At 53.4% G+C, this 25,395-nt stretch overlaps 1 protein-coding gene across 34 annotated transcripts in view; it reads left to right on the forward strand.

The window, feature by feature from the left end:
* Positions 1–21,156, forward strand: part of CELF4 (CUGBP Elav-like family member 4) — a 296,354-nt gene extending 275,198 nt beyond the window's left edge. For 8 of the 34 annotated variants that reach the window (XM_073898283.1, XM_073898285.1, XM_073898286.1 and 5 more), the window contains exons 11-13: positions 4,937–5,020; positions 10,315–10,486; positions 18,997–21,156. In XM_073898283.1, coding sequence (XP_073754384.1) covers positions 4,937–5,020; positions 10,315–10,442 — 212 coding nt within the window. In that variant the 3' untranslated portion in view covers positions 10,443–10,486; positions 18,997–21,156. Of the gene's footprint in view, positions 1–4,936; positions 5,081–5,668; positions 5,814–9,830; positions 9,910–10,314; positions 10,487–16,214; positions 16,842–16,892; positions 16,980–18,996 lie in introns of those variants that run through there. The other 26 variants (XM_073898292.1, XM_073898293.1, XM_073898294.1 and 23 more) reach the window with 8 other exon arrangements.
* Positions 21,157–25,395: the final 4,239 nt, after the last annotated feature.

Below are 25,395 nucleotides of genomic sequence, written 5' to 3' on the forward strand. Positions count from 1 at the left end.
TCACTTGGGCCTTTGACTGGGGTTTTTCTTTTGAAAGGTGACCATGTTTGTGTGTTGTGTTGAGGAGGGTGAGGGAAGACAGCAGAATTGCAGGATGAGTTCCTCTCCAATCCAAGCGAGTGGTAGGAGGTCAGGAAGGTGGAACCTGGAAGGGGTGGGGTCCGAGAATCCCCATCCCCTGATGAGCAGGATTTGGCCAGTGGAGAAGAAGGGAAGAAGTAGGAATGCTTGGAAGGCGGGCAGGAGTAGGGAGACCTGTTCATCACGGACAGGAGAACTTGTATCCTCTTGTTGACCAGCAGAGACAGCTGGAGCCACCAGGGTGGGACTCCACGGGCAGCTGAGGGGGCAGGGGTGACTCAGTGCAGCCTAGTGGAAGAAGAGGTTCTTGGAAAGTCACATCCAAAGGCTTTGGTGTGCACGGGGCACAGGACAGGCCAGGCAAGGCCAGTGGGGCTTGGGGGGCTGAGCTCTAATAAAGACCTCAGGTCCATTCCAGAACCTATAGACCCACAGGAGGCTGGAGAAATAAGCCCACCCTCAGGGATTCCGTGGGTCTGCTCACAGAGAGACCAGTGTGAAGGGCAGGAATACTAACAAGGTCTTGCCTTCCCCACCCCACAGAAAAGGTCATCCTGCCAGTGAAGCTCCTCCATCTGCCCCAGGAGCCCACTTGGACAGGGGATTCCAATGTCTCCAGAGAGCCCAGCTCATAGTCCCTGCAGCAGACTGTCCTAGAGCCAGGGCATGTAGGTCAGTTCTGGAAAGGACCCTGGGGGTCTGTTAGTCCAAACTCATTGGTCAGACAGGCCCCACACAGGCCCCACACAGGCTGAGAGCTTGGGCTCCGAAGCAGATCCATCTGGGTCTGACTCCCGGCTTGGCCACCTTCCCCTTGACCCCTGATGTCTTCACCTGTAAAATGAGGATCGTGAGGATCTGTCGCTAGGGAAGCATGAAGCTCAAAGGAGCTCAAGTCTGAGTGGAACTCCAGCAATTTCCTATGGATTTCTCATTATGCACACAGCCCTTCCTTCACCAAACTGTCACCCCTCCAAAGTTACCCATGATACCCCACCCCAGTTTACGCACATTGGGCGGCTCCTGAGATCTGGATCGCCATTTCTTCCTGCCCAGGAGAGCCAAGCTACAGGAACCCAGAGGAGCGTGCAGAGGGGCCCCTGCCCACAGCCTGCAAGCCCAGCCTGCCCTAGCTCTGAGTGTGGTCTGGGCCCCCTGCTGGTCAAGTGGGGTGGGGGTGGTCCAGCAGCCCCGCTTCCACCAGAGGGTCCCCTCTTGGGCTGTGGCCCTCCAGCCTGTTCGCCCCTGCCTCCCTCCCCCTCAGTCCAGCTCTTCAGTGCACGTCAGTCAAATCAAAGCCACGAGGGGCCAGGAGGGGTGGGGGCCGTGAGTCCCCACGTTGCCCATCCCTCCCAGGTCCAGAACAGAGCGCTGTGCCCACTGGCGCTATTATCTTTGTCACCTAACTGGCCTTAGGCTGACCCACCCTCAGCCTGCAGTCAGCGCCCTACATCAGTCTGGCCTGTGGGCTCAGCGGTCTCTAAGCCTGCTATACACACACACACACATACACACACACACACACACACACACACACACACAGCTGCAGGTCAGTGCTGCTCTGACCAACACACAGGCTAGCCCCTAACACTGGCCTTACACAGAGTGAGCCCCTCCATCTGCTCCCTGCTCCGCCCCCCCCTTACACTCTGCTCCACCCCATGCATCCCGCCCTGAACTTCGCAGACCTTCCTTCCACCTCTGAGTGGCTTCAGTGCCCCGCCCCCCACCTCGCCCTGTGCCCTGCTCCCCAGACCGGCCCCCTGCCAGCCAGCTCTCAGCGGCAGGATCTCCCACTGTTGTCCACATTCTCCCTGACTGATGCACTGGACAAGGCACCATGGGAGAGCAGGGCATGGGGAGGGGGGAGATCGTGGACCCAGATGTGTACAGAGCCAGGCTTCATACAAGGGTGAGCTCAGGGTCCTGGGGACAGGGTCATCAGAGGAGGCTTCGGGGGCCTCGGAGGATGAGGTCTTTAGCACATAGAGTTGGGGAGACAAACATTCAAGGCAGGGCAAACAGGAGCAAAGGCATGGGTGCTGCGAAGTATGAGGTGAGCTTGGGCCTGGGGATGGGACGGGGCGGGGAGATAGGCTGGGGTGGGCTGGAGTCAGCCCAAAGCCGTGTCCACCGTAAGGAAGGCTGTGTTCTTCCAGCCATGCCAGTGGTTGGCCCTTTCTGTCATGGTTACCTCCCCCTGGGCGATGTCACTGAAATACCTGGACACACTGGTTGCTGGGGAGACTCTCCCTCCGGCACTTTGTCTTTGGGTTGAGCCTGAAAACCAACAGATGCCTGAATTCCTGGAGGCTGTCCGCTCCACAAATGGGCCGAGGTGACCCTCAGGGATGCTCGAGTCCTGGCTGCACCCAGGGCCACAGTGTGGTCAGGATAGCCACCTTCTGTCTCTGGAGCTCTGTTTCACCATTTCTCAGAAGGTTGGTGGGGGGGAACCAGATTGATCTCCAAAGTCCTCTATGCCATCGGAATCTCTATGATCTGTGGATGAGGAAATGCAGGGAGGGCTTGGGGGTAGAAGGTGATGTGTAGGCTCCCTGTTGAGGGGTGAAGGGCGGGGTGGGGGGCCTAGCCTGGAGCTGGGAGAACCATTCCTGTGAAGCTTAGATGGATGAGCCTAGGGGTCCTGCCCTCAAAAGCTTCTTGAATCTTTAAGTTGAATAAACATAACATCCATATAAAGCAGCTTGCAGAACTTGAAGCGAGGGTCCCAAGTTCAAAGCAGGTGGCTGCATGGGGTGGAGCATTGCAGGAAGACCTGAAGAATGGGATGGAAGGAGGAAGGAAGGCAGTGCTGGGGGAGGGGCAGGAGAACAAGAGAAGACTATGCCCCTGTCCCTAGATCTTCCAATTTGGATGGAGAGAAAACCTCCCAGACCTAAAGGAGAAAGACGCTCAGACCACATGTAGACTTAGGGAACACCAGAAGAGAGAGCATATGGGGACGATCTAGGTGGGAATCCTGGAAAAGGTGTGGCTTAGATCAGGCCTTTGAGCTAGTTCCTACCCCAAGGGGACTCACATTGAGCCGGGGACCATCAGGGGATGCATTCACAGAGTATGAACCAGTGAGAACCTGGCATGGCTGGAGATGGGGTAAGGGGAGGGCCACCAGCCCTCGGGGGATTCAGCAGCAGGGACCCCAGGACGCTTGCACTTGCGCCGGTTCTGGTTCTGAATGCGCCGTCAGCTGGCAGTTTGCCTGGGAGACAGTGGTGGGGGAGGAGAGGCTGAGGGCAGGAGGGGGAGGGCAGATGGTGCAGGGCGGGGACCTAGGACCCAGGAGGTCAGATGCTCAGAGGGTGGCTTTGGTGGTCAGAGGAATCTTTGGAGGGAGCAAGGAGGAGAGTGAGGGTCGAGAGACTTGCTTCCGAACTGGGTTACCTGCAGCCTCACCTGTCCCAGGGAAGCACCACACGGTTCTGGCCTTGAAAGCCACATAGCTGCCCACGTCGGGGCCTTACCACCTTCACTTTTTGAGCTCACGCTTAGTTCCTACCAGCCTGTGGTCAGAACCTTGGTTCTTAGACACCTCTAACAAATGCAGCTGCCTCCTTTGCATGGCCTTCACAGGGTGGAAACAATCATTGGAACGACCACATTTTAAAAGGTTAAAAACATGTGGCATACTCCGTTTAAAATGGCGAGAAATAGACGAATCGTCTTGGAAAGATTTCTATTTCAAAGTGAAAATTGAGCATGTTTGTCATTTCAAACGAAAAATGTAACTCTTTAGCAGTCTGGAAATTTCAGAAATCCAAAGCCCTCAACAGTGTTCAGTGTTTCTGGGGCATGGAGATTTCTGATAGGCAGAGAGAGGAAAGCACAGACTACAGAAGCAGATGGTCCGGGTCCCTATCCTGGCTCCACCCCCCCAGCTGTGTGACGTTTGGCAGGTGACTTAACCTCTCTGGGCCTCTGTTGCCTCATCTGTGGAGTGGGAGTGACAATAGCACTTGACTCCGAGGACTGCAGGAAGATTAAGTGACTTAATCTGATACATCTCAAGTGCTTAGAGGAGCCTGACCTGTAGTTCCAAGCAGTAGAAGTGGCAGGGTTGTTCTTGTCATGGAATGGGGAGCTCCATGTGATGAGGCTTGTGGGTACCCAGGCTAATCACCGAGCCATGCCGCAGAGCCCCTCCTGCGCACCTAGCCTCCTAGAGGAGGCAAGAGAAGTCTTGATTTCTGCACTCGGGATGGGGGCTGAGTGTGAGGTTTGGGGTAGGGGAAGGTGGGGCCGTGGGGCACCAGCTGGGAAGGAGTGGCTGCAGGTTGTGGAGGAAGACAGGCCAAAGCAACAGCCACCCCGAGGTCAAGGTCAAGGTCAAGGTCGAGGTCGGAGTTGGCGCCTGCCTGTGGGAGGTGAAGTGAAGCCTCTCACGTGGCCTAGGGCATGGCTGCCCCGGGGCGATTCCAGAGCAGGGGCCGGGCTTGAGGGCCACAGGCAGACCCTCCCAGGTCTCCCTCCCCGCGCCTCTCCTCCGCGCTTTATCTCCCAGGCTGCTCTGGCCCTGGCACGTTGACCCCCTTCACGGGTCAGCTCCGCCCCTGGGGCGAGTTGCCAGGCACCCTGTTACAGATTCGTTTTGCAGCAAAGGTGACTGAAGCACAGAGAGGTTCAGTGACTTGCCCAAGGGCAGGGCGGAGACCAGAGCTCAGACCGGGGCTCAGCAGTCCCCACTCCTCAGTGGCCGCCCTTGGATCTTGGATGAGACCCCCCCTCCCAACCTTGCCCCCCTCCCTGCTGCCGCTGCCTAACTCGCTCACCTCTCCTCTGTCTCTCTCTTCCCCCCCCCCCGCCATCCCTCCTCCCCGCCCCCCCCCCACCGCAGGGCCCGAGGGCTGTAACCTGTTCATCTACCATCTGCCCCAGGAGTTTGGGGACGCTGAGCTGATGCAGATGTTCCTCCCTTTCGGTAATGTCATCTCCTCGAAAGTGTTTGTGGATCGGGCGACTAACCAAAGTAAATGCTTTGGTGGGTAAAGATAACAAACCAACTAGCTTCACCCAGGACAGGGCGGTGCTCGCACCAATTTACCAGTGTCCGGTGTCCGACTGCTTTTAACCTCCTCCTTCACATCGCCCCCAGCCCCAGGCGCTCCCTAAGGCCCCGCCTCCAGCCTCCATCTCCACCCCTCTTCTCTCTGAGACTGTTCTTTTGGCTTCTTGGCTTTCCCTGCCCACCACTGCCCCCCACCCGCTCCCCATCTCCCCCATCCCAGTCCAAGAGACAGGTTCCCCCGCCCTCCACAAGGCCCAGTTTCCATCCACCGAGAAGGGGAAGGAGTCACCTTGGGCCAGGGTGGTGGGGGCATCCAGCAGAGCCCATTCTCCCAGCATCCCCTCCTCTGGCCATCCTCGAGGCCCTGGCGGACGTGGAGCATGAGCCTTGGGGGGGAGGGGTCTGCCCCGCTGAGGCCGCCCCCCCCCCCCCCGTCCTGTCTGCCCCTTGGCCTCCTCTGTCCACCTCTCTGTCCTGCCCCTGCCGCCCTTCTCTGTCTACCCCGCTCTCTGCTCCCCTCCTGCCGTCCACTGAACCCTCCTTCCCCCACCACTCCCTCAGGCCACCAGAGCCACATTGCTGAGGAGTCAGGAAGAGCAAACTGGTCCTGCCCTCAGGAAGCCTCAGGTCTGGGCTTAGATGACAATCATGCCTACTGCGCAGCACTGAAGTCTGCAAGGCACCAAGTAATGGAGCAAAGAGAAAGGCAGGTGGATGTACAGAGACGTGAGGAAGGGGAGGGAGTTCCACGGAGGGCCAAGAGAATGGGCGCGGGCGGGGGAGGACAAGAAAGGACAGTGACTGAGGAAGCAGCAGGAGGCTTTGGGGAGAAGGGTTCAGGGGAGGTCAGCTGTGAGGGAGGGGCTGTGTTGGGGGAGGGCTTCCGGGATGGAGGCAGTGGGAGATGATAGCAGGTCCTTGACCTGAGGATAATAGAATAAAAATACAGCTTTTAGGAAATGTGCGTGGTGGCAGGATGCGAGATGGGACAGGGGACTTGGGAGGATCTAGAAGTCTGGTTGTCAGATAAAATACAGGGTGCCCAGTTAAATTGGAATTTCTGATAAACAATGGATGCATTTTTTTGTGTGTAAGTATGTCCCAAATATTATATGCGATATGTTCCATGCAATATTGGGGATATGCTTATAGTAAAAAAATATTCATTATTTATCTGAAATTTGAATTCAACTGGGAATCCTGTGTTTGCATTTGCTTTAGACCTCCTGGAATCCCACCTCATTCCCACACCTCTCCCCTCCACTCCTCCTTAGCCCCCTCTCGTGCTTCCTCTTTCACCTCCATCAGCCCTTCCTCCAGAGCGACATCCACTCATGAGTCCCCAGGGAGTGAGGAGTCCAGTCCCCAGAGAGCCACACATGGAACCAGAGCTGAGTCTGCCAGAAGCTTAGATCTCCAGATTGAACCCCAGATTCTGGGCCTGTGAGAACAGAATAGGGGCCCGGGTTGCCTGGGGAACGCCGGTCACAGCTTGGAATGGTGGAGGGGAGTCGGTGCAAGTGTGTAGAAGCATCAGCAAGCACAGGCGAAGGAGATCCCAGTTAGGAGATTCACTTTGCAGAACCATGAACGGCGTGAGGTTTTAGAGCATGTTCCCCAAAGCAGTCAAGGTCTTTGCACCCTGGTCCCTTCCCCTCTGGCAGCGGCCACAGGAAACGTGTGGTACTTGGAGGGCATAGGGTTATCCCAGCAGTTCTTTCTCTTTGGGTATGAGAAAAACAAAGCAAAAGAAAAAGACAGGGTTGTGCCCCTCCCCTGTTTGACTGGTATTTCTGCTGACAAATTACAATTACGTAAGAACACCACACTGGAGATCATTGCATTTGCTCTTTAAATAAGGCTCAAATGTTACAGGCGGAAGGCGACGCTGCTAAGAGCCCACCAAGCGCTGGGCACCCGGGCCAGCAGGCTTGCTCTCTGGCCACGTCCCCGGAGCCTTTGTGCTGTCCCTGGTGGGGACACAGCCCACTTTTTCAAAGGCATTTCCTTGGAATCTGCCCCCAGACACTACCCCCGCCATTTGCCTGTTTAAATTCTCCAGGACCAAGGTTTTTTCCCTGTTTTTTGTTTTTTGTTTTGTTTTGTTTTTCTGAAAATCATCCTCTGTATCCCTCTACGCTGGCTCTTTGTTCCCGAACAGACTTCTAGTGCTAAACACCCACTGGCCTTAGAGAAGGACAGGCTTCTGCCATGCCCGCCTGGCTCAGTGCTTCCTCCTTAAGCCCCGTGGTTTCTTTCTTGCTTGCTTTGGCAGCTGAGCTTTTGGCAACTCTCCCGGAGGCCTTTAGTGTAAGAACAAACTCCAGCGCTCATTCCTAGGCAGGGCATTTAACACTGAGCCTCAGTGCCCTCGTTTGTGAAATGAGGACGTTGGCGGTCATTTCTCAGGGGCGGTGTGAGGGTTATAGGAGGTGGTGTGTGTGAGGGGCTTTGCCAGAGCAGACCCTCAGGAGGTGCCAGAGACCCCTTTCTTCCTAAAAGGAGGGGTTGTCTTTGCGTAAATGTGGTCCTGTGTTAAAGTGAGCCCCTCAAAGGCCCCACTTGCTCTTTGTAAGCATAAACAGAATCTTCCAGGAGCCTCTGTGAGCTGACATGCAGCACAAATGGTTGCTATGTTGGAAGAAGGGCTGGGCGGGGTGGTGGTGGGGGCACCAGGAGGGCATCCTCCCCACATGGCTTCCCAAAGTCTGGGAGGCAGGAGCCTTCTCAGGGCTGGGAGCGATGGGGGAGGAGGCTCTGGGGGGAAGAACACAGTCTTGGGAACCCTAAAAATGGCGGGTGGTGTCCGGAGCCCTGTTCAGCAGCCCTGAGTACTCACCAGTTAACAGAACTAGCTGAGGAAGAAACGTTCCCTTGAGCCTGGAACCCTTACCAACCCCTGAGCTCCCGGGGACTTTAAACTCTCCTATGAAGGCGGGGCTTCTTCCCTCCAGGATCTCTTGTCCCCCACTCTCCCCACTGGGCGGCTGTCCTTCCCTTTAGCCCTCTGCCCTAGATAGCACCTCCAGCCCCTTTATCTTGCTCCCAACTCCTCCCTGCTTTGCTCACGTGTGTTTCCGGCAAGAAGAGCCACAGAGGGCAGGGGGCAGGTGGGGAGGTAGAGTCTGAGCTGATAGTGCTATGCGGGCAGGCCAACGAAGGAGAGAGGGCTGTTGCCTTCAGTTAGGCTCTCTTTCCCGACAGAGAGAGAAGCTTTAGCGCAACCACCCCCTAACTCTGGGGGAGAGCAGTGTAACAGACCTACAGTTCACACGTGTGAAAACTGTTCTGCTCTGTGAAGACTTCCCCGTGGGCGTCAGGCGGAGAGGTCAGTGGGGGTGGCGGACCGGCCAAGGGGATGAGAGCAGCAGGTAGAAGGACGCCCCACGCCGCTCTCTGACTAAGGGCCATCCGAAATCTCTCCTGTTGTGGCGGACGGACTTGCACAGAGCTCGCTCCTCTTTCTCTGGCCTGACTCACCGATTCCACCTGAGCTCACACACACCCACTCTTGAGTACACTTACTGCGTGTACACACATCTTTGATGGCTCACGGCTGCCAGACCAAGCATGAGCAAACGTGAGCAAAAGCAGGAAGGAGTCAAGAGAAAGAGGAGAGAGACCAATGGAGGCAGTGCCTAGGGCAGAGGTAAAAAGACAGAGTCACCACATGGGGAGGGTGACAGAGGGGTTGAGGACAGGCCCAATGTACCATGGACAATTAGCCAAGAAAACAGCTACTGCTTCCGTGGGGGTCTGTACACCTATCACTTATATATCCAGAGGCCGGTTGGGGACAAGCACCCTAAATGAGACATGTTTGCAGAATGGCCTGGGAACCTCGCCAAACTTATTTCGCAGGATCTAAGTCCATTTTACAGGAGAAAGGGCCTCTAAAGTCAAATAAATTCCAGGAAATACTAGGCAAACAAAGCTATAAGTATTTATTTACTGGAGAACTTGGAGTGGGAGGTGGGGGGTTTATTTGTTAATGTGCCTTGAACTTTCCCAGAGGGGCATGGTGGTAAGTTTACTTGACCACAGAAGCCCCTTTCTCAGGAACACCGATTAGGGCCAGTTTAGGAAATGCTGATGTACAATGTAGTCTCTATAAGGAGATGCATTCAAAGTTCCCAAAGGGTGACTTCTAAACTAACTTTCAGACCCTTACCCCATCCCCAGCTGGGAACTGCTTGTTTCAGAAGGTGACTAGGAGCCATAGATGGTTCCATATCTCATTCTGGGATGTTGGGAGGAGTTGACCGAGTGACCTTGTGAGAAGGTCTTCTGCAGTGCCTAGTCCACAGAGAAGGCTCTCAGCTAACTTTTACTAAGAGTGTTAATTTGTACTACTATTGTTATTATAGATACCATGAGGGGTTCATAGGGGATACATCAGTTGGTGCGCGCTTAGAATCCAGGGCAAGAGCACCTGCTCCCGGGGCTTGGAATTTTAAATAAAAGGGAGGTGCCCACAACCCCTGGGCGCGAACTGGTGGGTTCCTGCGAGTCAGACTGGATTTAGGCAAGTGTCCGCCAGGAGCCTGGCTGGGGGCAGCCTCGCCAAGAACCGGGAGGGGGGCGGAGGGCCGCGAGGGCTGTCAGCCCCTGCCCTCCCCCGCGGCCAGGCGGCCCTCGCGAGGGGGGCGGCTGGAAACGGCGGTGGAGAGGTTTTCTCCGGGGTGCCCCCCTCCCTCCCCCTCGCACTCCTCTCTCTCCCCAGGCCGGCACCCTGTGCCCTCCCGCTGCCAGGCCCCCTCCTGTCAGGGAGGACAGTGTCCAATAAACTCCTCCACCCGCAGGTGTGTCCGCCCTCCCACCGAAGGAGAGGGCTGAGGTGCCGGGGCCGGCCGGGGTGGGGGGCGAGGGCGCCCAGGAGAGTGGCGCCGCCCAAAGCCGCGGTGGAGCTGGGGAGGCCCGGCCCGGAGGCGCGGGTCTGCGAGGCCTGGAGCCCCGGACACGCCCACCCCGGGAGGGGCCGCGCGCTCGCGGGCTGTGGGGGGCGTGAGGCCGGGCCGGGGCGGGGCCCCGAGGGGGGGAGGAGCCTCGAGGCCCCCCTCCTGTCCGAGGTGCGGCGGGAGCGCAGGGAGGGGCCGCCGCCAGCCCCGCCCTGCCCCGCTCTCGGGCCCCGCCCTTCTCCCCATCCACCCCTCCCCGCCGGGGCGGCCCCGTGGAAACCCAGGCCCTCGTCCCTCGTGTCTCGCCAGGCTTCGTGAGCTTCGACAACCCGGCCAGCGCGCAGACCGCCATCCAGGCCATGAACGGCTTCCAGATCGGCATGAAGAGGCTCAAGGTGCAGCTGAAGCGGCCCAAAGACGCCAATCGCCCATACTGAGCGCCGGCGGGAGCGTCCCCCGGGGGAGACCAGGACTCGCACAGGTAACCGGGGGCGGCCGGGGCGCGGGGACGGGGGGTTGGGGAAGGGACACCGGTCGGACCCGCCGCCTCCTCTGGCCTTCCTGAGCTGTACCCTCGCTTGCCTTGGACCCGCTGCGCCCAGCTCGACCTGCTCCTCAGCGGGTGCCTGGGGGCAGGCCTAGAGCTGTGGTCATCCGGCAGAAATGGGCGTGGCCATCCCCCTGTTGCAGAGCCAAGAGAAGCAGGAGTGAGGAAACCGTTCTGAGCAGGTGGGGCGAGCCCTGGGCCGTGCATCCAGGAGGTCTACACTGGCAATCCTGTTTGCCAGAAAACCCTGGGGTGAGCCTGTGGCAAGCTCAGGGCTGGGAGAGTTTGGGAGGGGGAGCTGTCCACGTCTCCTGGGGCCTTCTCCTAGACTCCCTGGCTCTCCCCTTCCCATCTCTCCTGCCTTGAGGGCTGGTGGTCCTTAGACACTTGACCCCCTCACTCCTCCAATTCTTAGTAGCTCAGTCAGTCTGGGGCAGAAGTTGAAGAGGGTGATGGCCTAGCACTGGAACCACTTTACCCTGCCTGCTTTACCAGAGGCCGTGATGAGTGGGCAGTCGTCAGCCCTTCCTGCTCAGTCTGGGTCCTGCCTGGCGGCTGGAGACATAGTTGGCTGCTCCTCTTCCAGGCCACTTGTTCCCCTGGGTGAAGCAGCTTCATGGGAAAGGGGGAGGGGGTTGGGGGAGATGTGTCAGGCCCTCCTTCAGCCTAGTATCCCACATTGCTGGGTGCTCCTGTAGGCCCAGCTCATCCACAGGCCAGAGGCAGGTCTCCCAGCCCTCTGCCCCTCCACTCCCATCAGCAGTACTGTGCACCAGGTACTGTTAGGTACTTGGGACTCAGCACCGAATAAGACTGACAAGAACCCTTGTCCTTAGAAGGGGAGACAGACAATAAACAAGCACATATGACCAAAGAGTAAATTATATAGTGTGTCAGAATTGTTGGTTACAGTTGAATCAGGTAGTTACAGTAGGCCTTGTTGAGTAGGTGACCTTCAAGCAAAGGTGTGAAGAAGGTGAGGCTGGGGGCCATGCCGGCATCTGGAGGAGCGAGCCTTTCAGCCAGTGCAAAGGCTCCAAAGAGAGGGCGGGGTGGTGTGTTGGAGAACAGCAGAACAAAGTGGCTGGAGGGGAGCAAGCATGGGGGCATGGCGGGAGAGGGGGTCCCAGAGGTGAGGAGGACCACCTCCAGCAGGACCTGCAGGCCATTGTATAGACTGCGGGAGTGGGTGCTGGGGAGCCGTTGGAGAGCTGTGAGTAGAAGAGTGGCGTGACCCGTTGCACGTCAGCACAATGACTGGTTGCTGCATTGATAGACTGTGGGAGCCCAAGCAGAAGGCCAGTGCGTGGACCCCTCTGTCCGGGGCAGCAGCAGTCAGTGTGGTAGGACGGAGTTGCATTCTTGGTGTTTTGGGAAGGCAGAGCCAGGATGCTGTTTATAATGAATCGGAGGCGGGTGCGACAGAAGGAGTCAAGGATGACCCCCAGCTTTTGGCCGGAGTGATTGGAAGAGCAGAGTTGCCGTGACCCAAGATGAAGAGGCGTTGGTGGAAAGCCCGTGCCTGGCACGTGAGAGTTAGCCACTCACGTGGAGGTTCAGAGGCTGGAGTTTGAGAGGGAGATCTCCAGTTTCTCAGTCTCAAATCCCACCATTACCAGCAGAACACCCTCCATCCGCCCAGGAGCAGCAACACTCACCTCTGTCAAAGAGGGTGCTTGAGTCTCTACTCTCCGCAAGGCTGGAAAAGCAAAAGCCGCCTCTCTTGCCTGCTGAGTTCCCACCCCTGCCCATCTCTGGCTCGTGTGAAGATGCATACACCCATGTTCATTCAGAGTATGGCACCTTCCCGGGCCAGGCCCTGGGCTTGGTGCTGGCCTGCAGAGATGAGAGGGTCACCATCCTGCCCGCATGAGCTTCTGGCTCAGCAAGTACAGATGGCAGGACGCAGCCTGCAAGGGGGTGCACTTCCATAGGAGTGTGGGGGGCAGTCAGTGAGAGCAGCCCTTTCTGGACAGAGAGCCCTTTTTCATAGATAAACTCAGCTCTGCCACGAAGGCACGACCTCTTGGGCTTCCATTTCTACATTAATGAAACCAAGGTATTGGAGTCATCAGAGGATTTTTAAGGAGGGGCCGTGCTCCAGGGCCGTGCCCTGAGATTCTGAGGGGCCCCTGTGGGTGTGTTTTATGCCTCCCGTGAAAGCAGCTTGTCTTAGCCTCCTAGACCTATGGGCAACTAAAACCCAAGCAAGGATAGAAGCTGTAGGTCAGAGAAATTCCCAGAGGAAGGGGTAAGTGAGGCAGATTTGCTGTTTGGGACAGAAGGTAAGAAGTGGCCCACGGGGTAGAAACAACCGACATTCATAGTTGGAGTGAGGGCTTGAGAGGCATGGTTTAGAAAGCAGAGGGGTTCTTCCCCCAGGGAAAACCAGGACCAGACAGCCGAGAACCCAGACGTCACGTGGTGCTTACCGAACACGAGGCACAGTTCTTACAGTTTACAAGTCTAAGGTGTAACTGTATCACTGTGACTGCTCTGTCTTTATTCCCATTTTATTTTTATTTTTTTAAAGATTTTATTTATTTATTTGACAGAGATAGAGAGAGAGAGAGAGCACAGGTTGGCAGAGAGGCAGGCAGAGGGAGAGGGAGAAGCAGGCTCTCCGCCGAGCAGGGAGCCTAATGCGGGACTCGATCCCAGGACCCTGGGATCATGACCTGAGCCGAAGGCAGCCGCTTAATCAACTGAGCCACCCAGGCGCTCCCATTTTAAAGATGGAGCACAAAAGATTAAGTTACTGAGTGGTAGAGCCATGATTTGAAGCTGGAGCCTTGTTCCAGAGGCTGTGCTCCTAAGTGCCTTTAAGTAAAGAGAATGATCACCACCCCCCCCCGTTATCCTCACCCCACCCCTCCCACTCCAGAGTCTTGTCCTGAATATCTGAGGGGGCATGTCATGACATTTCACTGAAGGGCTCCTCCCTTCTAAGCAGTCTTCTAAAAAACTATGACATAACATAACTCCTACAAATAAAGTTGACCTTTAATCCATTTAGACAGCATTTTAACAAAAGGTGATTTCAGGCCTTCCAACTTAAGCCTGTTAGAGGCTGTAACAGAAGGAGATGCTGAGACAAGGCGCAGGCTTGGGGACTGCAGCGACAAGTGGAGGAAACAGCATGCAAAAGCAGCTAAAAACCCCCGATTTTACAATCCCATAAAGGGTGTTTGCAAATGATGAGTCCTAGATGCTCAGAGGGACAGGGCTAGCCTGAGCAGGCGGAGTGGAGGGACAAGCCATAGCTAGGAGCCAAGGGGTGATGGGGTGGAGGGATCCCAGGGCCCAGCTGGCCACCCGAAGTCACCATGGGTCCAGAGCCAGGTTAGAACAGAAGTGTGGCAGATCTAGGGGAGGAGGGGGCCCCAGCTGGGCAGCTGTGGGGAGCGTGGTTGGGTGCTGGTTCCATAATGTGCAGCCTGGGTGGAGTCAGGTTGGCTCCCGAAATCCTGATTCTCCTGAGGGTGTGACCCCCCACCTGCTCCTGGTTTCCCTGATGCCCCTGCCCCTCTGCTTGCTTGGGCTCATTACCTTGTACTAAGGTGGGGGTTCCTCCAAGAAATCTTTACCAGGAAACTAAGAGGGAGGAGGCAAAGGTAAGAAGACTGGGCAAAAGTGTGGCCAGGTCCACAGCCAGTGAACAGAATAGCCAAGTCCGTTGTCCTGCCACAGAGATCAGTAGCACGCGCTGGGCCCCAAGCTGAGGGCAGGTTCTGTGGTTGGAGGACACTGAGCAGCGTGTCTGACTTCAGGGGGAGTCCTCTCTCTTCTGGGTCCTGGGTTGTGGCTCTGAGTGTGCTTTTGCACGGTGTCTGCTCTGAGCTGTGCAGGTATGGGTGCTTTGGGCCTCACCTGCTCAGGGCTGGGTGGCGGCTTTGGGGTGGGGCCTTCTCTGGCTGGAGCCCAGCTGTGTTTAGAACCTGGCATCTGATTTGGCTCAGCTGACCATAATTTCCTCTCCCAGGTCGTGAGTTGGAGCTTCCCAGGCCTGATTCAAGCTCCCCTTGCTGGTCAGTGACCCCGCTGCCACCTCTTGGGCTGTGCTTTGTGAGGATCTTTGAGAGGGTGGCCAAGAAGGGGTCATCCCTGCAGGCAGGGGTCCGACTGCTCCCTAATGAAGAGAGTAGTCAGCTAGCCAGCTGTGCACGTGCAGAGCCTTGGGGAGGCTCCCGAGGGGTTGAATGAGCGTGACAGCGTGTTTGTGTGTCGGGCCAAGCATGTGTGTGTGTGAGGGGCAAGAGTGGGTACGACAAGTTCCCCACGCTGGGCTTTGAGGAGGTGCTGCGTGATGGTCAGCTTGGATCTTCAGGACCCAGGACAGCGCAGGTGCGGAAGAGCCGCTAGAGGCAAACTGGGGGCCGGCAGAGGAGCAAGTCCAGTGGGGAGGAATGGGCACCCATGAGGTGCTCAGGAGTGGGGGAGTGTGTGAAAAGGAGGGGGGTCCCCAGGGGCCCCTTAGTTGCAGTTGCCATAGAAGAGCAAAGAGCCCAGCTCGGATGGGCAGGCAGGCAGGGGTCTGTGGAAGAAAAGCTGTTCTGTGAAGGCAGAGCTGGAGGCTGGGTATGCACTTAAAATAGTCACCCCTCAGCAACTTGGTAGCTTACCCACAGTGACATTTCAAATGCCAGGTTCCCCTTCCACACTCCCCGAAGAAAGACACAAAGCTGAGAGTGGAAGTCGGCTCTGTGTAGAAGCCTGGTGGATTGAAACCCCTGCAGATAAGGCAGATGCAGAAGCTTCAGGGAGCGGGGGCTGGGGAGCAAGCTCAGGGGTAACCATGAGGAGGGGTTAGGGCTGGGAACCTCCAAATCCCCAGGTTGGGGCAGAGGACCGTGACGTGGTGAGGAGGGCAGAAGATAACTCAAAGTGGAAGAATGTGATGATACCTGACAGAGAAGGGGACTCAGCCCCAGCCACCTAGGGCTCCACCAGTAAAGAAGGCAGGTAAGGGCTTGTGAGATGGATCAATCTAGAAAGATGTACCTGCAGGTGTGTAGTGAACGGAGGGGGACAAGGTAGAGGAGGGGAGGTCAGCAGACCAGAAGTGACAGCAGCAGAGACTGGAGACCCAGGGCCATGGCACTCCCCTCCTTGGTGGACTATCCTTTTTCACATCCCCCACCCCCACCCCGCAGGGCGCCCCATAGTCTTCCTTCTGGCCCTTCCATGGGTCAGCGCTGCGCAGCCTTCTAAAGGCTTCAGGTGCCCGGAAGCAGCATCACTTTGGCCACATGGGCCACCTTGGGAGCATAGCGAAGGGCATGAGGTGATCGTGAAATGAAATCAGCAATGCCAAGGCGTGTTCATAGAATTCCAGTAACACTGATGTGATTTACTCTCAATCTCCAAACTGAACGTGTTCGTTTTCTGAAGGTTCTAAGAAAAGAGGGTTGGGGCAGAGCAGAAGAGGAGAGGACCGTAACATCACACAGTGGGTGCTCTTGCAGAGGAGACGCCTTCTCTGGGGAGGGTGGCCACGGCTGGACCACAGGGGTGGGAGGACCGAGTTGCTGTTGGTGTGGACTCTACTATGGCAGCACAGGGCCCCGTGAATGGACCCCTGGGATACAAGTCACCTTAGCCAGCCTCTGGTCGACCCCGCCGTTCAGGGTGACCCTGACAGGTTCCCTCTGCTGGTCCACAGGCTGATGCCACAGAAGGCTGGGGGAGTGCGGAGAGCGTGGCCCCCCCACCCCGGGGGAGAGAGAACCGAGGGTGATACAAAGCAGAGAGCGTGCTCCCTGATCTGCTTGCTGGCCACGGTGGTTTGAGGGGCTGTTTTATTTTTTCCTAGCCCTCTTGCCAAACTGCGCACGCCCCTCTCCATCCTCCCGACGCATGATGGATGCCCTTAGTGGCCCTGTGTGAGGTTCTGCTACTGTTCACAGCGTACCACGTGTCTGCATAAACAACCGTGTGTGCGTATGTGTGTGCGTGTGTGTGTGTGTGTGTGTGTGTTGATGTGCCCATGTCGTTTGTCTGCCGGCTTCCTCCATCCTTTGAGTTCTTTTCAGTTCTCTTATGATTTGACTGCTGTTCTCTCATCAGAGCTTTTAGATTGATGCTATGGTCTGGTGCTGTATAAATATTTTTCCTTTTGATTTTGTTTTAACTTTTCCTTGCCCTTCTTCACCCTCCACCCAACTGTCCCTGCCCTCCCACACTCCCCGACCCCACCCAACCTGCCCCTGCCTCTTCCCTCCCCCTTGCCCACACTCTCTTGTCCTCTCTTTCTTTCTCTCTCTCTCTCTCTACATATATAAATATATATAAAAATCTTTTCTTCTTTTGTCATTCAATCAAATTCCAACAACCCAACCAGGGCCAGTCAAATCCACCACAGTCTCGCGCTGAGCTAGGAATAAAGTTCACGTAATCACATGAGAGTGGAGAAAACAGTCCCCCATCCGTAAGTTCAAATCAACTCAAAGTTCACAGTGTGACATGATGGCGTCATGTAACAAGGCTAAGAATCGGTTGCATGACAATTGCCGTCAAGTTTCGTGGAGGTGCTGTGATTGGAGCGTTTTTCTTGGATGTTGTATCAGTTGATGATTGGCCAGTCATGATCACACGTGCATTTTCTTGACTTTTGTGCTGCCACAATCTTTTTTGCTGTGCTCATTTTTGTTTTGTTCTTGGTGCTTGCAGTGGTTTTACTTTCTGTTGTTTGGTTTTTCTTGTTCAGCGTTTTTTATGCTTCTCTAGATGTCACATAGAGAAAAAAACAAAACAAAAGAACAAAAAAAATAGTAAAAATAAAGATGAATTCCTGAATTATCGAACATGGGATCATTTAACTGTGCAAACCATTATTTTTTTTCTTAAAAATAAGGAAAACATCTTAAAAAATATCTATGCGTGGTTGATTTACTTGCACTTGAAAATATTGTGATTTTATTTTTTTCTAGAAATTTGGGGGCCTTTTTCAATTGACACTTTTCCTAGGTCTGGTCTTTTTCCAGTTAGGCTATTTTAAATCTCACTTCAAAAGGAAAAACAAAAACCAAAACCAAAAACAAAATCTCTACTGTAACAGAATGATTAAAAAAAAAAATTCTAAACCAAAAAAACAAAAAAAAAACAAAAAAACTAGAGTACAAAGCCAGAGGCCTCTGAGAGAGAGCCTGGTAACAATTGTAAGGTTTGTATTGTAGCCACCTCTGCTAAATTAAATGTGGGGAGGGGAGGCGGGGGAACTGGGGTGGGGGGGCTTTTTGGTTGGTTTGGAAAAAACAGTACTGACAAAAGCAAAATGCACCTTTTTGTTTACAACTGAAAAAGGGTCCTTGACAAGTGTTTTTTAATTTTATTATTATTTTATTTGGTGTTGTAATTGTTTAGACTGCTGTGTACGGTTTGCTGTTTGTTGAATCAACAGTGTGAAAAACCTGCCAGCATGGATTGATATACGCATGACGTTGTCCCCTCAACTGGGGGCTTTGCGGTTCTAACTTTCTTGATGTAACCAGTCACCCCCATGTATAAGTGGAAGCTGCTTGCTATAATGGAGATGAGTCTCATTTGTTAATTCACAATGATTAAGCATTCTCCTTCTGATTCTAGTCAGATCATGATTTTTTTTCTTAAAAGCAAAACAAAACACCAAAAGAAAAAAAGTCACCATTCAAAACAAAATCGAGAACTGAGTTAATTTATCTGAGCTTGATGATGAAATCTGTTCTAACTTTGTTTAGGTTCTCCCATCCGCTCCCTTGAAGTTCCGAATTTCCTCTAAATTCCCTGGCATGTATGAGAAAAATATTATGTGTGTGTGTATGTGTGTATCTATGCATATGCGTACACACATATCCATGTATATCCACATATGTGCAGGTGAATATATTCTACACATATATCCAGATATACATATGTATACATAGCCTCGCAAATAGTTACTGACCTCGGGAAAGAAGCGGTTGGCCGGAAACTGGGCAACGGTTCAGCGAAATTCATGGCACGGATGTCTTGCTTCTTTTCCTCAAGCAGGGGAGGAGGGGGCTGGGCTGCTAGATTATTTGCTGTCTTGTTTGCTAGGCTTCTGTATACATATTGTATCTGGGCTAGATCCCTCAGACATCGGTTTAATTGTGAATTCATATCCCACAGTCCCAAATTCTTCCCTTCGATCTAGCCCCCCCATTCCAGAACTCTAAAGGAACCCAAATCGAGACCCCTCTCCCAACAACAAAACCTCAGCTACAACCATCACCACTAGACCTCCAGTGATTTCTTACTCTGAACAGAAGAGTCGATTTCTTTTTTATGTATCATGATCATGACTAATTCTCCTACTGGTCTCTCCCCTCCCTCCCGCTATCCCCCAGAGCTCCCACCCTAACCCCTGAGGCAGGGTCCTTTTGGTGTTTGGATGCATTTTGTGTTTCCTCTCTTGGCTTAATCAGCCCTGATTTTCTTCATTTTAGGGCAGGATGCTGAACGGGCTACATTAAAAAACAAACCTCTCTCTCTCTGTATTTATAAATGAGGACTGTTGGATGACATCTTTGACATATCAGCCAATATCAATCAAGCTGAAGACTCCAGACACTCTCTGTGACTGTAACACCTCTTCAAGGAAAGTATAGCGTCTGTGGAGTTCAGAGGGCACGTGTTTGGGGGAAAATATATATGACACAAAGAAGAAGATGAAGAAAAATGAGAAAAAAAAACACAAAAAAGGCAACTTTAAAACAAAACAACTTGAGACCAGATGGGGAGGCTGAAGGGCTGGGAAGTGGGAAGAGACGCTGCTTACCGATCCCCGGGGCTTTTCCAGCCCGTGGGCGCCTGAGGCAGGCTGGGGCAAGCGGTGTGGCGGGGCCTGGTCCCCAGGGGGCGGCTGGGAGGCCGCCACTGAGCATCTCTATCTGTCATTCCTTTAGCTATTTAGGGACCAAAGGACCAAACTTTTTATTGCAGCTGTGTAGCTCTATGTCAAATAGAGGGGGATGGAGGAGAACCTCCTTCCTGCCTCGTGGCTGTTCTTGAAACAGCTTAGAGCGATTCTATGAAAAATGTAATAAAAAAATAAAAAAAAAACAAAAAAAGCAAAAACAAAAAAAAAGGAAAAATAATGCTTCAATGCTTTTAAAACAGCAAGATAATAGTTCTTTGATACTTTGAGAGGCGCTTTGATTACCCTCATTCAAGTCTATGACACTTTCCTATGGTTTTCTGTATTATATGTCTGGATGGAGCTGTTAAGATGAACAAATTGGTGGATATTTGGGGAAAGCAACAAAAATATTAAAACTCATTAACCGTGAAGTGTGAGAAAACAAGGAGGGGAAAAAAGGGACTTACAAGGCAAGATAATTGTTGTGAAAAGTCTGTAAATGCTTCTAACTCTTCCCCCTCTTAAAATCATAATAGTTGTACAGAATTTTAAAAAGGAGAAGTTTAAAATACCTATATAATAGAAGAAAAATTAGAGGAAAGCAAAAAATAAAAAAAAAAGAAAAAAGAAAAAAAAAACCTATAGAAGTTAGCGTTACTGCTAAAACCCCAGATGTTGTAGGACTGTACTTTTGTAGAGTTTAGACTGAGCATCGATCCCTTCTCCCCGCGAGTGCTGTCGGACGCCGCCGTGCACCCCGAGGGCCAGGCCGGACTCACCCAGACCTGCGGGCTCCCGGTCGCTCACAGCGCCCGGTGGGGGCCGCGCCGTCGCTGGAAGGGCCCACCGCCCACCCTCGCCTGCTTCGCTCGGGAGCTGCGCGCGCTCGCCCGCTCTCCGCAAGCCCTCGACACCTGCCGCTTCACTCGCCTTCCATGCTTGCTCCAGAGACTTTCCGGGCAAGGGAGACCTGGGAAATTCATCTTAAAACAACTAAGCAACACACACACACACAAAAACCTTAAACAAGAGAGAGAAAAATAAACAATCTTTGAAGAATTTCTGAAACTGTTTACAAGGAATTTTGAAAAACAGGGATGTTTAAATGATGCCGGCTCTGTTTTTCTGTAAATAAATTTGCATATTTTGTAGGACTTTTAATTGTAATGATAGAGAAAAAAACAAGGAAAACTATTTAATGAAAGCACGATATTTATCTTTGGTAAATGACTTTAGAGCAGTTAAAAAGACATTGCTTAAAAAAACTCAGAATCAGAAAAAAACACTGAATTATTTAAGAACACATATATTTTAAAGTATAACATATTTATTATAATTTATTTGCACCGTTGGGAAGACTTGCTTTGGCATTCTGCCTTGATACCCTCCTCCCATTGATGTCCAGGTCATCTGGAGGCCAGGGGGCTCTCGGACCTACCATCCCCCCCGCTTTTTTTATTTTGCTTTAGAAGAACAACTGTCTGGTTCCTCTTAGGCCTCCTGCCTTTCCTTTCTTTCTGTCTATTTCGTTGGTTAATTATTCTTTTTTAAATTTTCTTTTTCTTTCTCTTGGCTCCTCCTTTTAGGATGTCCAGATGTTGTAAAAAAAAAAAAAAACAGCCGCAGTTCAGTACAACTGCTCTTTTCACACTCAACTCCCTAAAACTCCTTGTAACCTTCTGTAACTATTGGATGACGCTTTCTCCAGCTTAGCCCTAAATAAAGCACAGTTTAAAAAAAACAACAAGACTTCAGTGGTCTGTGCTTCTCGGAATCCCGCCAGCCGGCCCACTGGCCATAGCTTGGTCCTTCCCTCTATGGAGTCCATGTGCTACCTGGGCTGGGCACTTCGTTGGAACCTCAGCTGTAGGGAGTGCTTTCCGGGAGGTGATGGGGGCAATAAAATGTGGTCTCGAGCCACACTGTGAAACGTCTTGTGGTGTGTCTCCGAAAGTCTCCATTGCAAACCTATTCTTTTGGTTCCTGGGCAGATATGGCCATAGTGCCCAGATGCAACAGAAAGTCCCCCTTTCCTCCCCAACAGGAGGAAACTGAGGCCACCTGTCCTGAGTTGGGGTGGGGGTGAAGCACTGTGAGGCATTTGGGAAGGAGGCAGTGGAGGCAGGGACCACAGTCAAGGAAGGGTGAGGACCCAACCCAAAACTTGCCACCAAGCATTTTCGCTTCGTCCTGCACCTTGCACTGCATTGACAGTTTACATGGATGGAGAACGCTGTTCTGGAGGATGCCCTCAGAGTCAGGGTTCTGGGGGCAGGGGGTAAAGAGGAAGGAGCTTCCTGACGGGCTCCCTCCCACCTCTCTCTCTCAGGACATAGATGTCCAAAGCCTGAAAGCCAGGGGGAGGGGTTGAGAAGCAAAGTGTGTTGTGTGTTGGGGTGGGGGGGTGTTCCAAAGGAGGAAGGATCGAACCAGGACTTGGGGGTGGAGAGGTGGCAAGGAGGGAGCAGGTCCTTCTGAGGTGAGAGCCCAGACAGAAGCAGATCAGCCAAGAGACTTCTTCAGCCCCTGCCCTGGGACAGACCTTCTTCTCTAGCCTGTCTCATTCCCTTCAGCCCTGCAGCCTGCTCTAGGAATGGGCAGAGCCCACCAAGGGCCTCCATCTCTTTCCACGTGAGGGGCAGGCAAGCTTCTGGGTTTCAGGAACCTGGTCAGGGAGAAGACAGGAGTGCTGGGAGACAGGGTCCTTGTCGGTCTGTCTGTGCCCTCCTGTGGGAGAGTGGGGAATGACTTCAGCCCTCAGATGTCTCCCCGGAAGCAGGGTGATAGAGAGCAGAGGCCAGAGTCCCAGCTCCAGAGTAATGCCTGGACCCCGTGTTCCATCCTCTCTTCCCACTTCCGTTCCCAAGGCCAAGGGCCATGTCCTTATTTCTCGCACTAGCCTGTGAAATGTTAGCCCTAATGCATTAGGAAATGGGGCAGGCCTTCACCCTTAACTGTGAGGATGATTCCACGATGAGACCCCCAAGGTCCCCTAAATGAACCCCACTTCCCCAGCCCAAGAGGCTGTGAGCCCAGGTGAGAGCCTGCTCTGCCCATTCTGGGGAGTTTGTGTGGAGCGGGTCTTCTTGAAAGAATTCACTGCAAGGGACATGACGTCACATCCGGTGTTATGCTCCCCTGTGAGGAATGGGTAGGTGTTTTCTAAGGAATTCTCTGGGTTTTGTGCCTCAGACTATTCAAAACCATGGTCTCTGTTGGACATTCCCAGCCAAAAGCCAGAGGATGACAGCCTCCACACCCTTTCCCCCTTCCACTCTCAGACCGCAGGGAGCCTCACTGGCCTCCCCTTCCCACTGCGTATCCTTCTCTCTGCCACCGCTCTCCCCGACCTCCACTGCCGAGGCTCAGGGACTGTGGGGCCCCCTGGAGCTGCCTCCTGGGAGCTGGGCCATGAAGCGGGTTGGTCAATTCTGTTCTGTTCCAGGTCTGGCTGACTGAGAGGAGAGATGAAAACATGGGGTCCAGATGTGAATATGCCAGTTCTAAATAATAAGCCCTCTACTTGAAAACCACACCCCCAGTGACTAATGAATGCATAGCATATTTAAGAGAGAATACAATTTATTCACCTCCGGGGGAAAGTCACAGACTCTTTGAAAACTATCAGGTCACTTTGCACAGGGAGCTCAGGGACCGCAGCTCATCCATCATCCCCTGGCTCAGAACCCCTGATTTGCAGTGTTATTTAAGAAAAGCCAAGACACAATTCTCATTAATTTCTGCCTATATTCTATGGTTTATATTCCTTTGCTAGCATTCTACCTGCCATTTTTTATTTCTTTGGAGCGCCTCCCTTTAAAGGACTTTTTGCTTATTATCATACATTTTTTTATTTCAAGCATGATGAAGAGTAGACATACTCACATGACGAACATCCATGTACCACCTAGCTTTTTTTCTTTTTTAAGATTTGTTTATTTTGAGAGAGTGCATGTGCGCACACCAATGTGAAGCGGGGAGGGCCAGCAGGAGTGGATCTCTAGCAGACTCGCCGCTGAGCTCCGAGCCAGCCACAGGCTCCATCTCAGGACCCTGACATCATGACCTGAGCCTAAACCAGAGTCAGATGCTTCACTGACTGAGGCCCCCAGGTGTCCCCCACCTAGCTTCAGTTCATGAATTATTTTGAAGCACATCCTCGATATCAAGTCATTTCATTGATAGGTATCTCGGTTTGCCTCAACGTTTTTGATGCCGCGTTGAAGTCTAGAGGCTAGCTGTGGCCTGGGGGGCAGCTAGCAGCACCCTTGATGCTGGGAGGCAGGGAGCTGGGGGCCTCCCCCAGCTGTACCCACGGGCTGCTGAGGGCTCCTGGTTCGATCCCGGGGCTCCTTCCAGCCCCCGCTCCCAGTGACTTTCAAAGGCCTTCAGCTCTCCAACCCCTCTTTGTACTCACTTTTCTCTCCCTTCTCCCTTTCTGTGTGATGCTAATATGAAAAGAATATGTTTAGTGAGAACGTTTAGTGAATAGCTCCCGTCTCCTTCTGGGTTTTTATAAAGATCTGACATTTGTCCTGTCCTGAGCCGGATCGCACACACTCGCTCGCAGGGTGTGAGATGCAGACGCCCCAGAGCTTCCGCACGCATGTGGGTGCTTCCAGGCCCTCCGTCCGCCTGCCTCCCAAGCCCTGCTGCAGGTGGGCTGGGCAAAGCGACAGCTCCCTCTGGCATGAGGTCTGCTGGGCCAGCGTTGAAATTATACCAAGTTGAACCCACGAGCATTCCCCATATGGGTAAGGTGGTTAAGGGACAGCTGGGCAGTGAGCTCAGGGACCCAGCCCTCCCAATGGGACATATCAGACTTGGCTGTGAAGACCATTTGTCTGTCTTGCAAAATGGAATCCAGCCTCAAATAAAACATCATCTTAGCCACCACCAATACCCCCCCCTTTGGTAGACTCCTCATTCCTGGCAGTTGGACTTTCAGTCACTGTGGGTTCACTGCCTGCGTGAATGAATGAGGGAAAGAAGGAGAGCACAAACTGCAGACGACTGAGGACACGTTCCAAAGTGGTGGGTGTTCTGAAAATGCTCATTTGGAGTAAGTGTAGAGCCCACACTCCCTTTCCCCTCAAATGAGTATTTGCAAGTACAGGCTTTTTACTTGAGAGTTCTCTTTCTCTGCCCCTCCGTCTGCCTCTCTAAGTTGCCCTCCCTTCTCTCTGCGAGTCCTCCCTTTGCTTCCCTGCCCTCTCCCCCACCCCCTCAGTGTCTGGTCTTCAGGCCAGCCCCAGGACCCCAGGCCCCTCCTATCACCCCAACTCCTCTTCCCTCATGCTAGCCTGGCTCCTCATCCCTTCGGGGAGCTCTGAACATCCCCCTCTGGGCTTACACCCTTTGTGGGGGTCACACCAGGATCTGCCCAGACCAGGGGGGCGCTCAGAGACTCATGTATCAGAGTGAAGAAGGCAGAGGCTTTGACGTCTGACTGGATGCAAACCCCAGTTCTTTCAAATATCTTCTGTGTCACTTGGGAAAAGTTACCTAACATCTCTGAGCCCCAGTCTCCTCTCTAAAATGGGGATAAGACCACCACCCCAAGAGTTGTGAGGAGTCCATGAGACACAGCCATGCGCAGCTACCCCACCCCAAAGATTCTGAGCCGTGCATTCTTTGATGGTGTAGTATAGATACTCAGAATGAATGCTTCAGGCTTCGATCCCCTTCTTCCCTTTCCTTCATTCCATCCCATTGACAATTCACATCCCGACTGAAGCAAGCTTGAACTTGACATCAGACCACTGTAAGCCACCTTCTCACAGTCCAGCCAGCCCTGTGACACTCCCAGAGAACTCCCGTCATGTTGAGGTGCACACACCTCTGTCTCTTGCTGCTCACACTCTTTCCCAGGGACCCCAATTAGCTGCTGCCCCTGTGCCCCTTCCTTTCTTTGCCCTTTCTCCCAAGAGCATTCCCGGCGCTGCTGCAGCTCTTACAGTCTACAGCCAATCCTCCTCTGGGGTCA

Source organism: Callorhinus ursinus, unplaced genomic scaffold (assembly GCF_003265705.2).
Source record: "Callorhinus ursinus isolate GAN/ISIS: 27379988/994484 unplaced genomic scaffold, GSC_fseal_2.0 scaffold11, whole genome shotgun sequence".
NCBI lineage: Eukaryota > Metazoa > Chordata > Mammalia > Carnivora > Otariidae > Callorhinus > Callorhinus ursinus.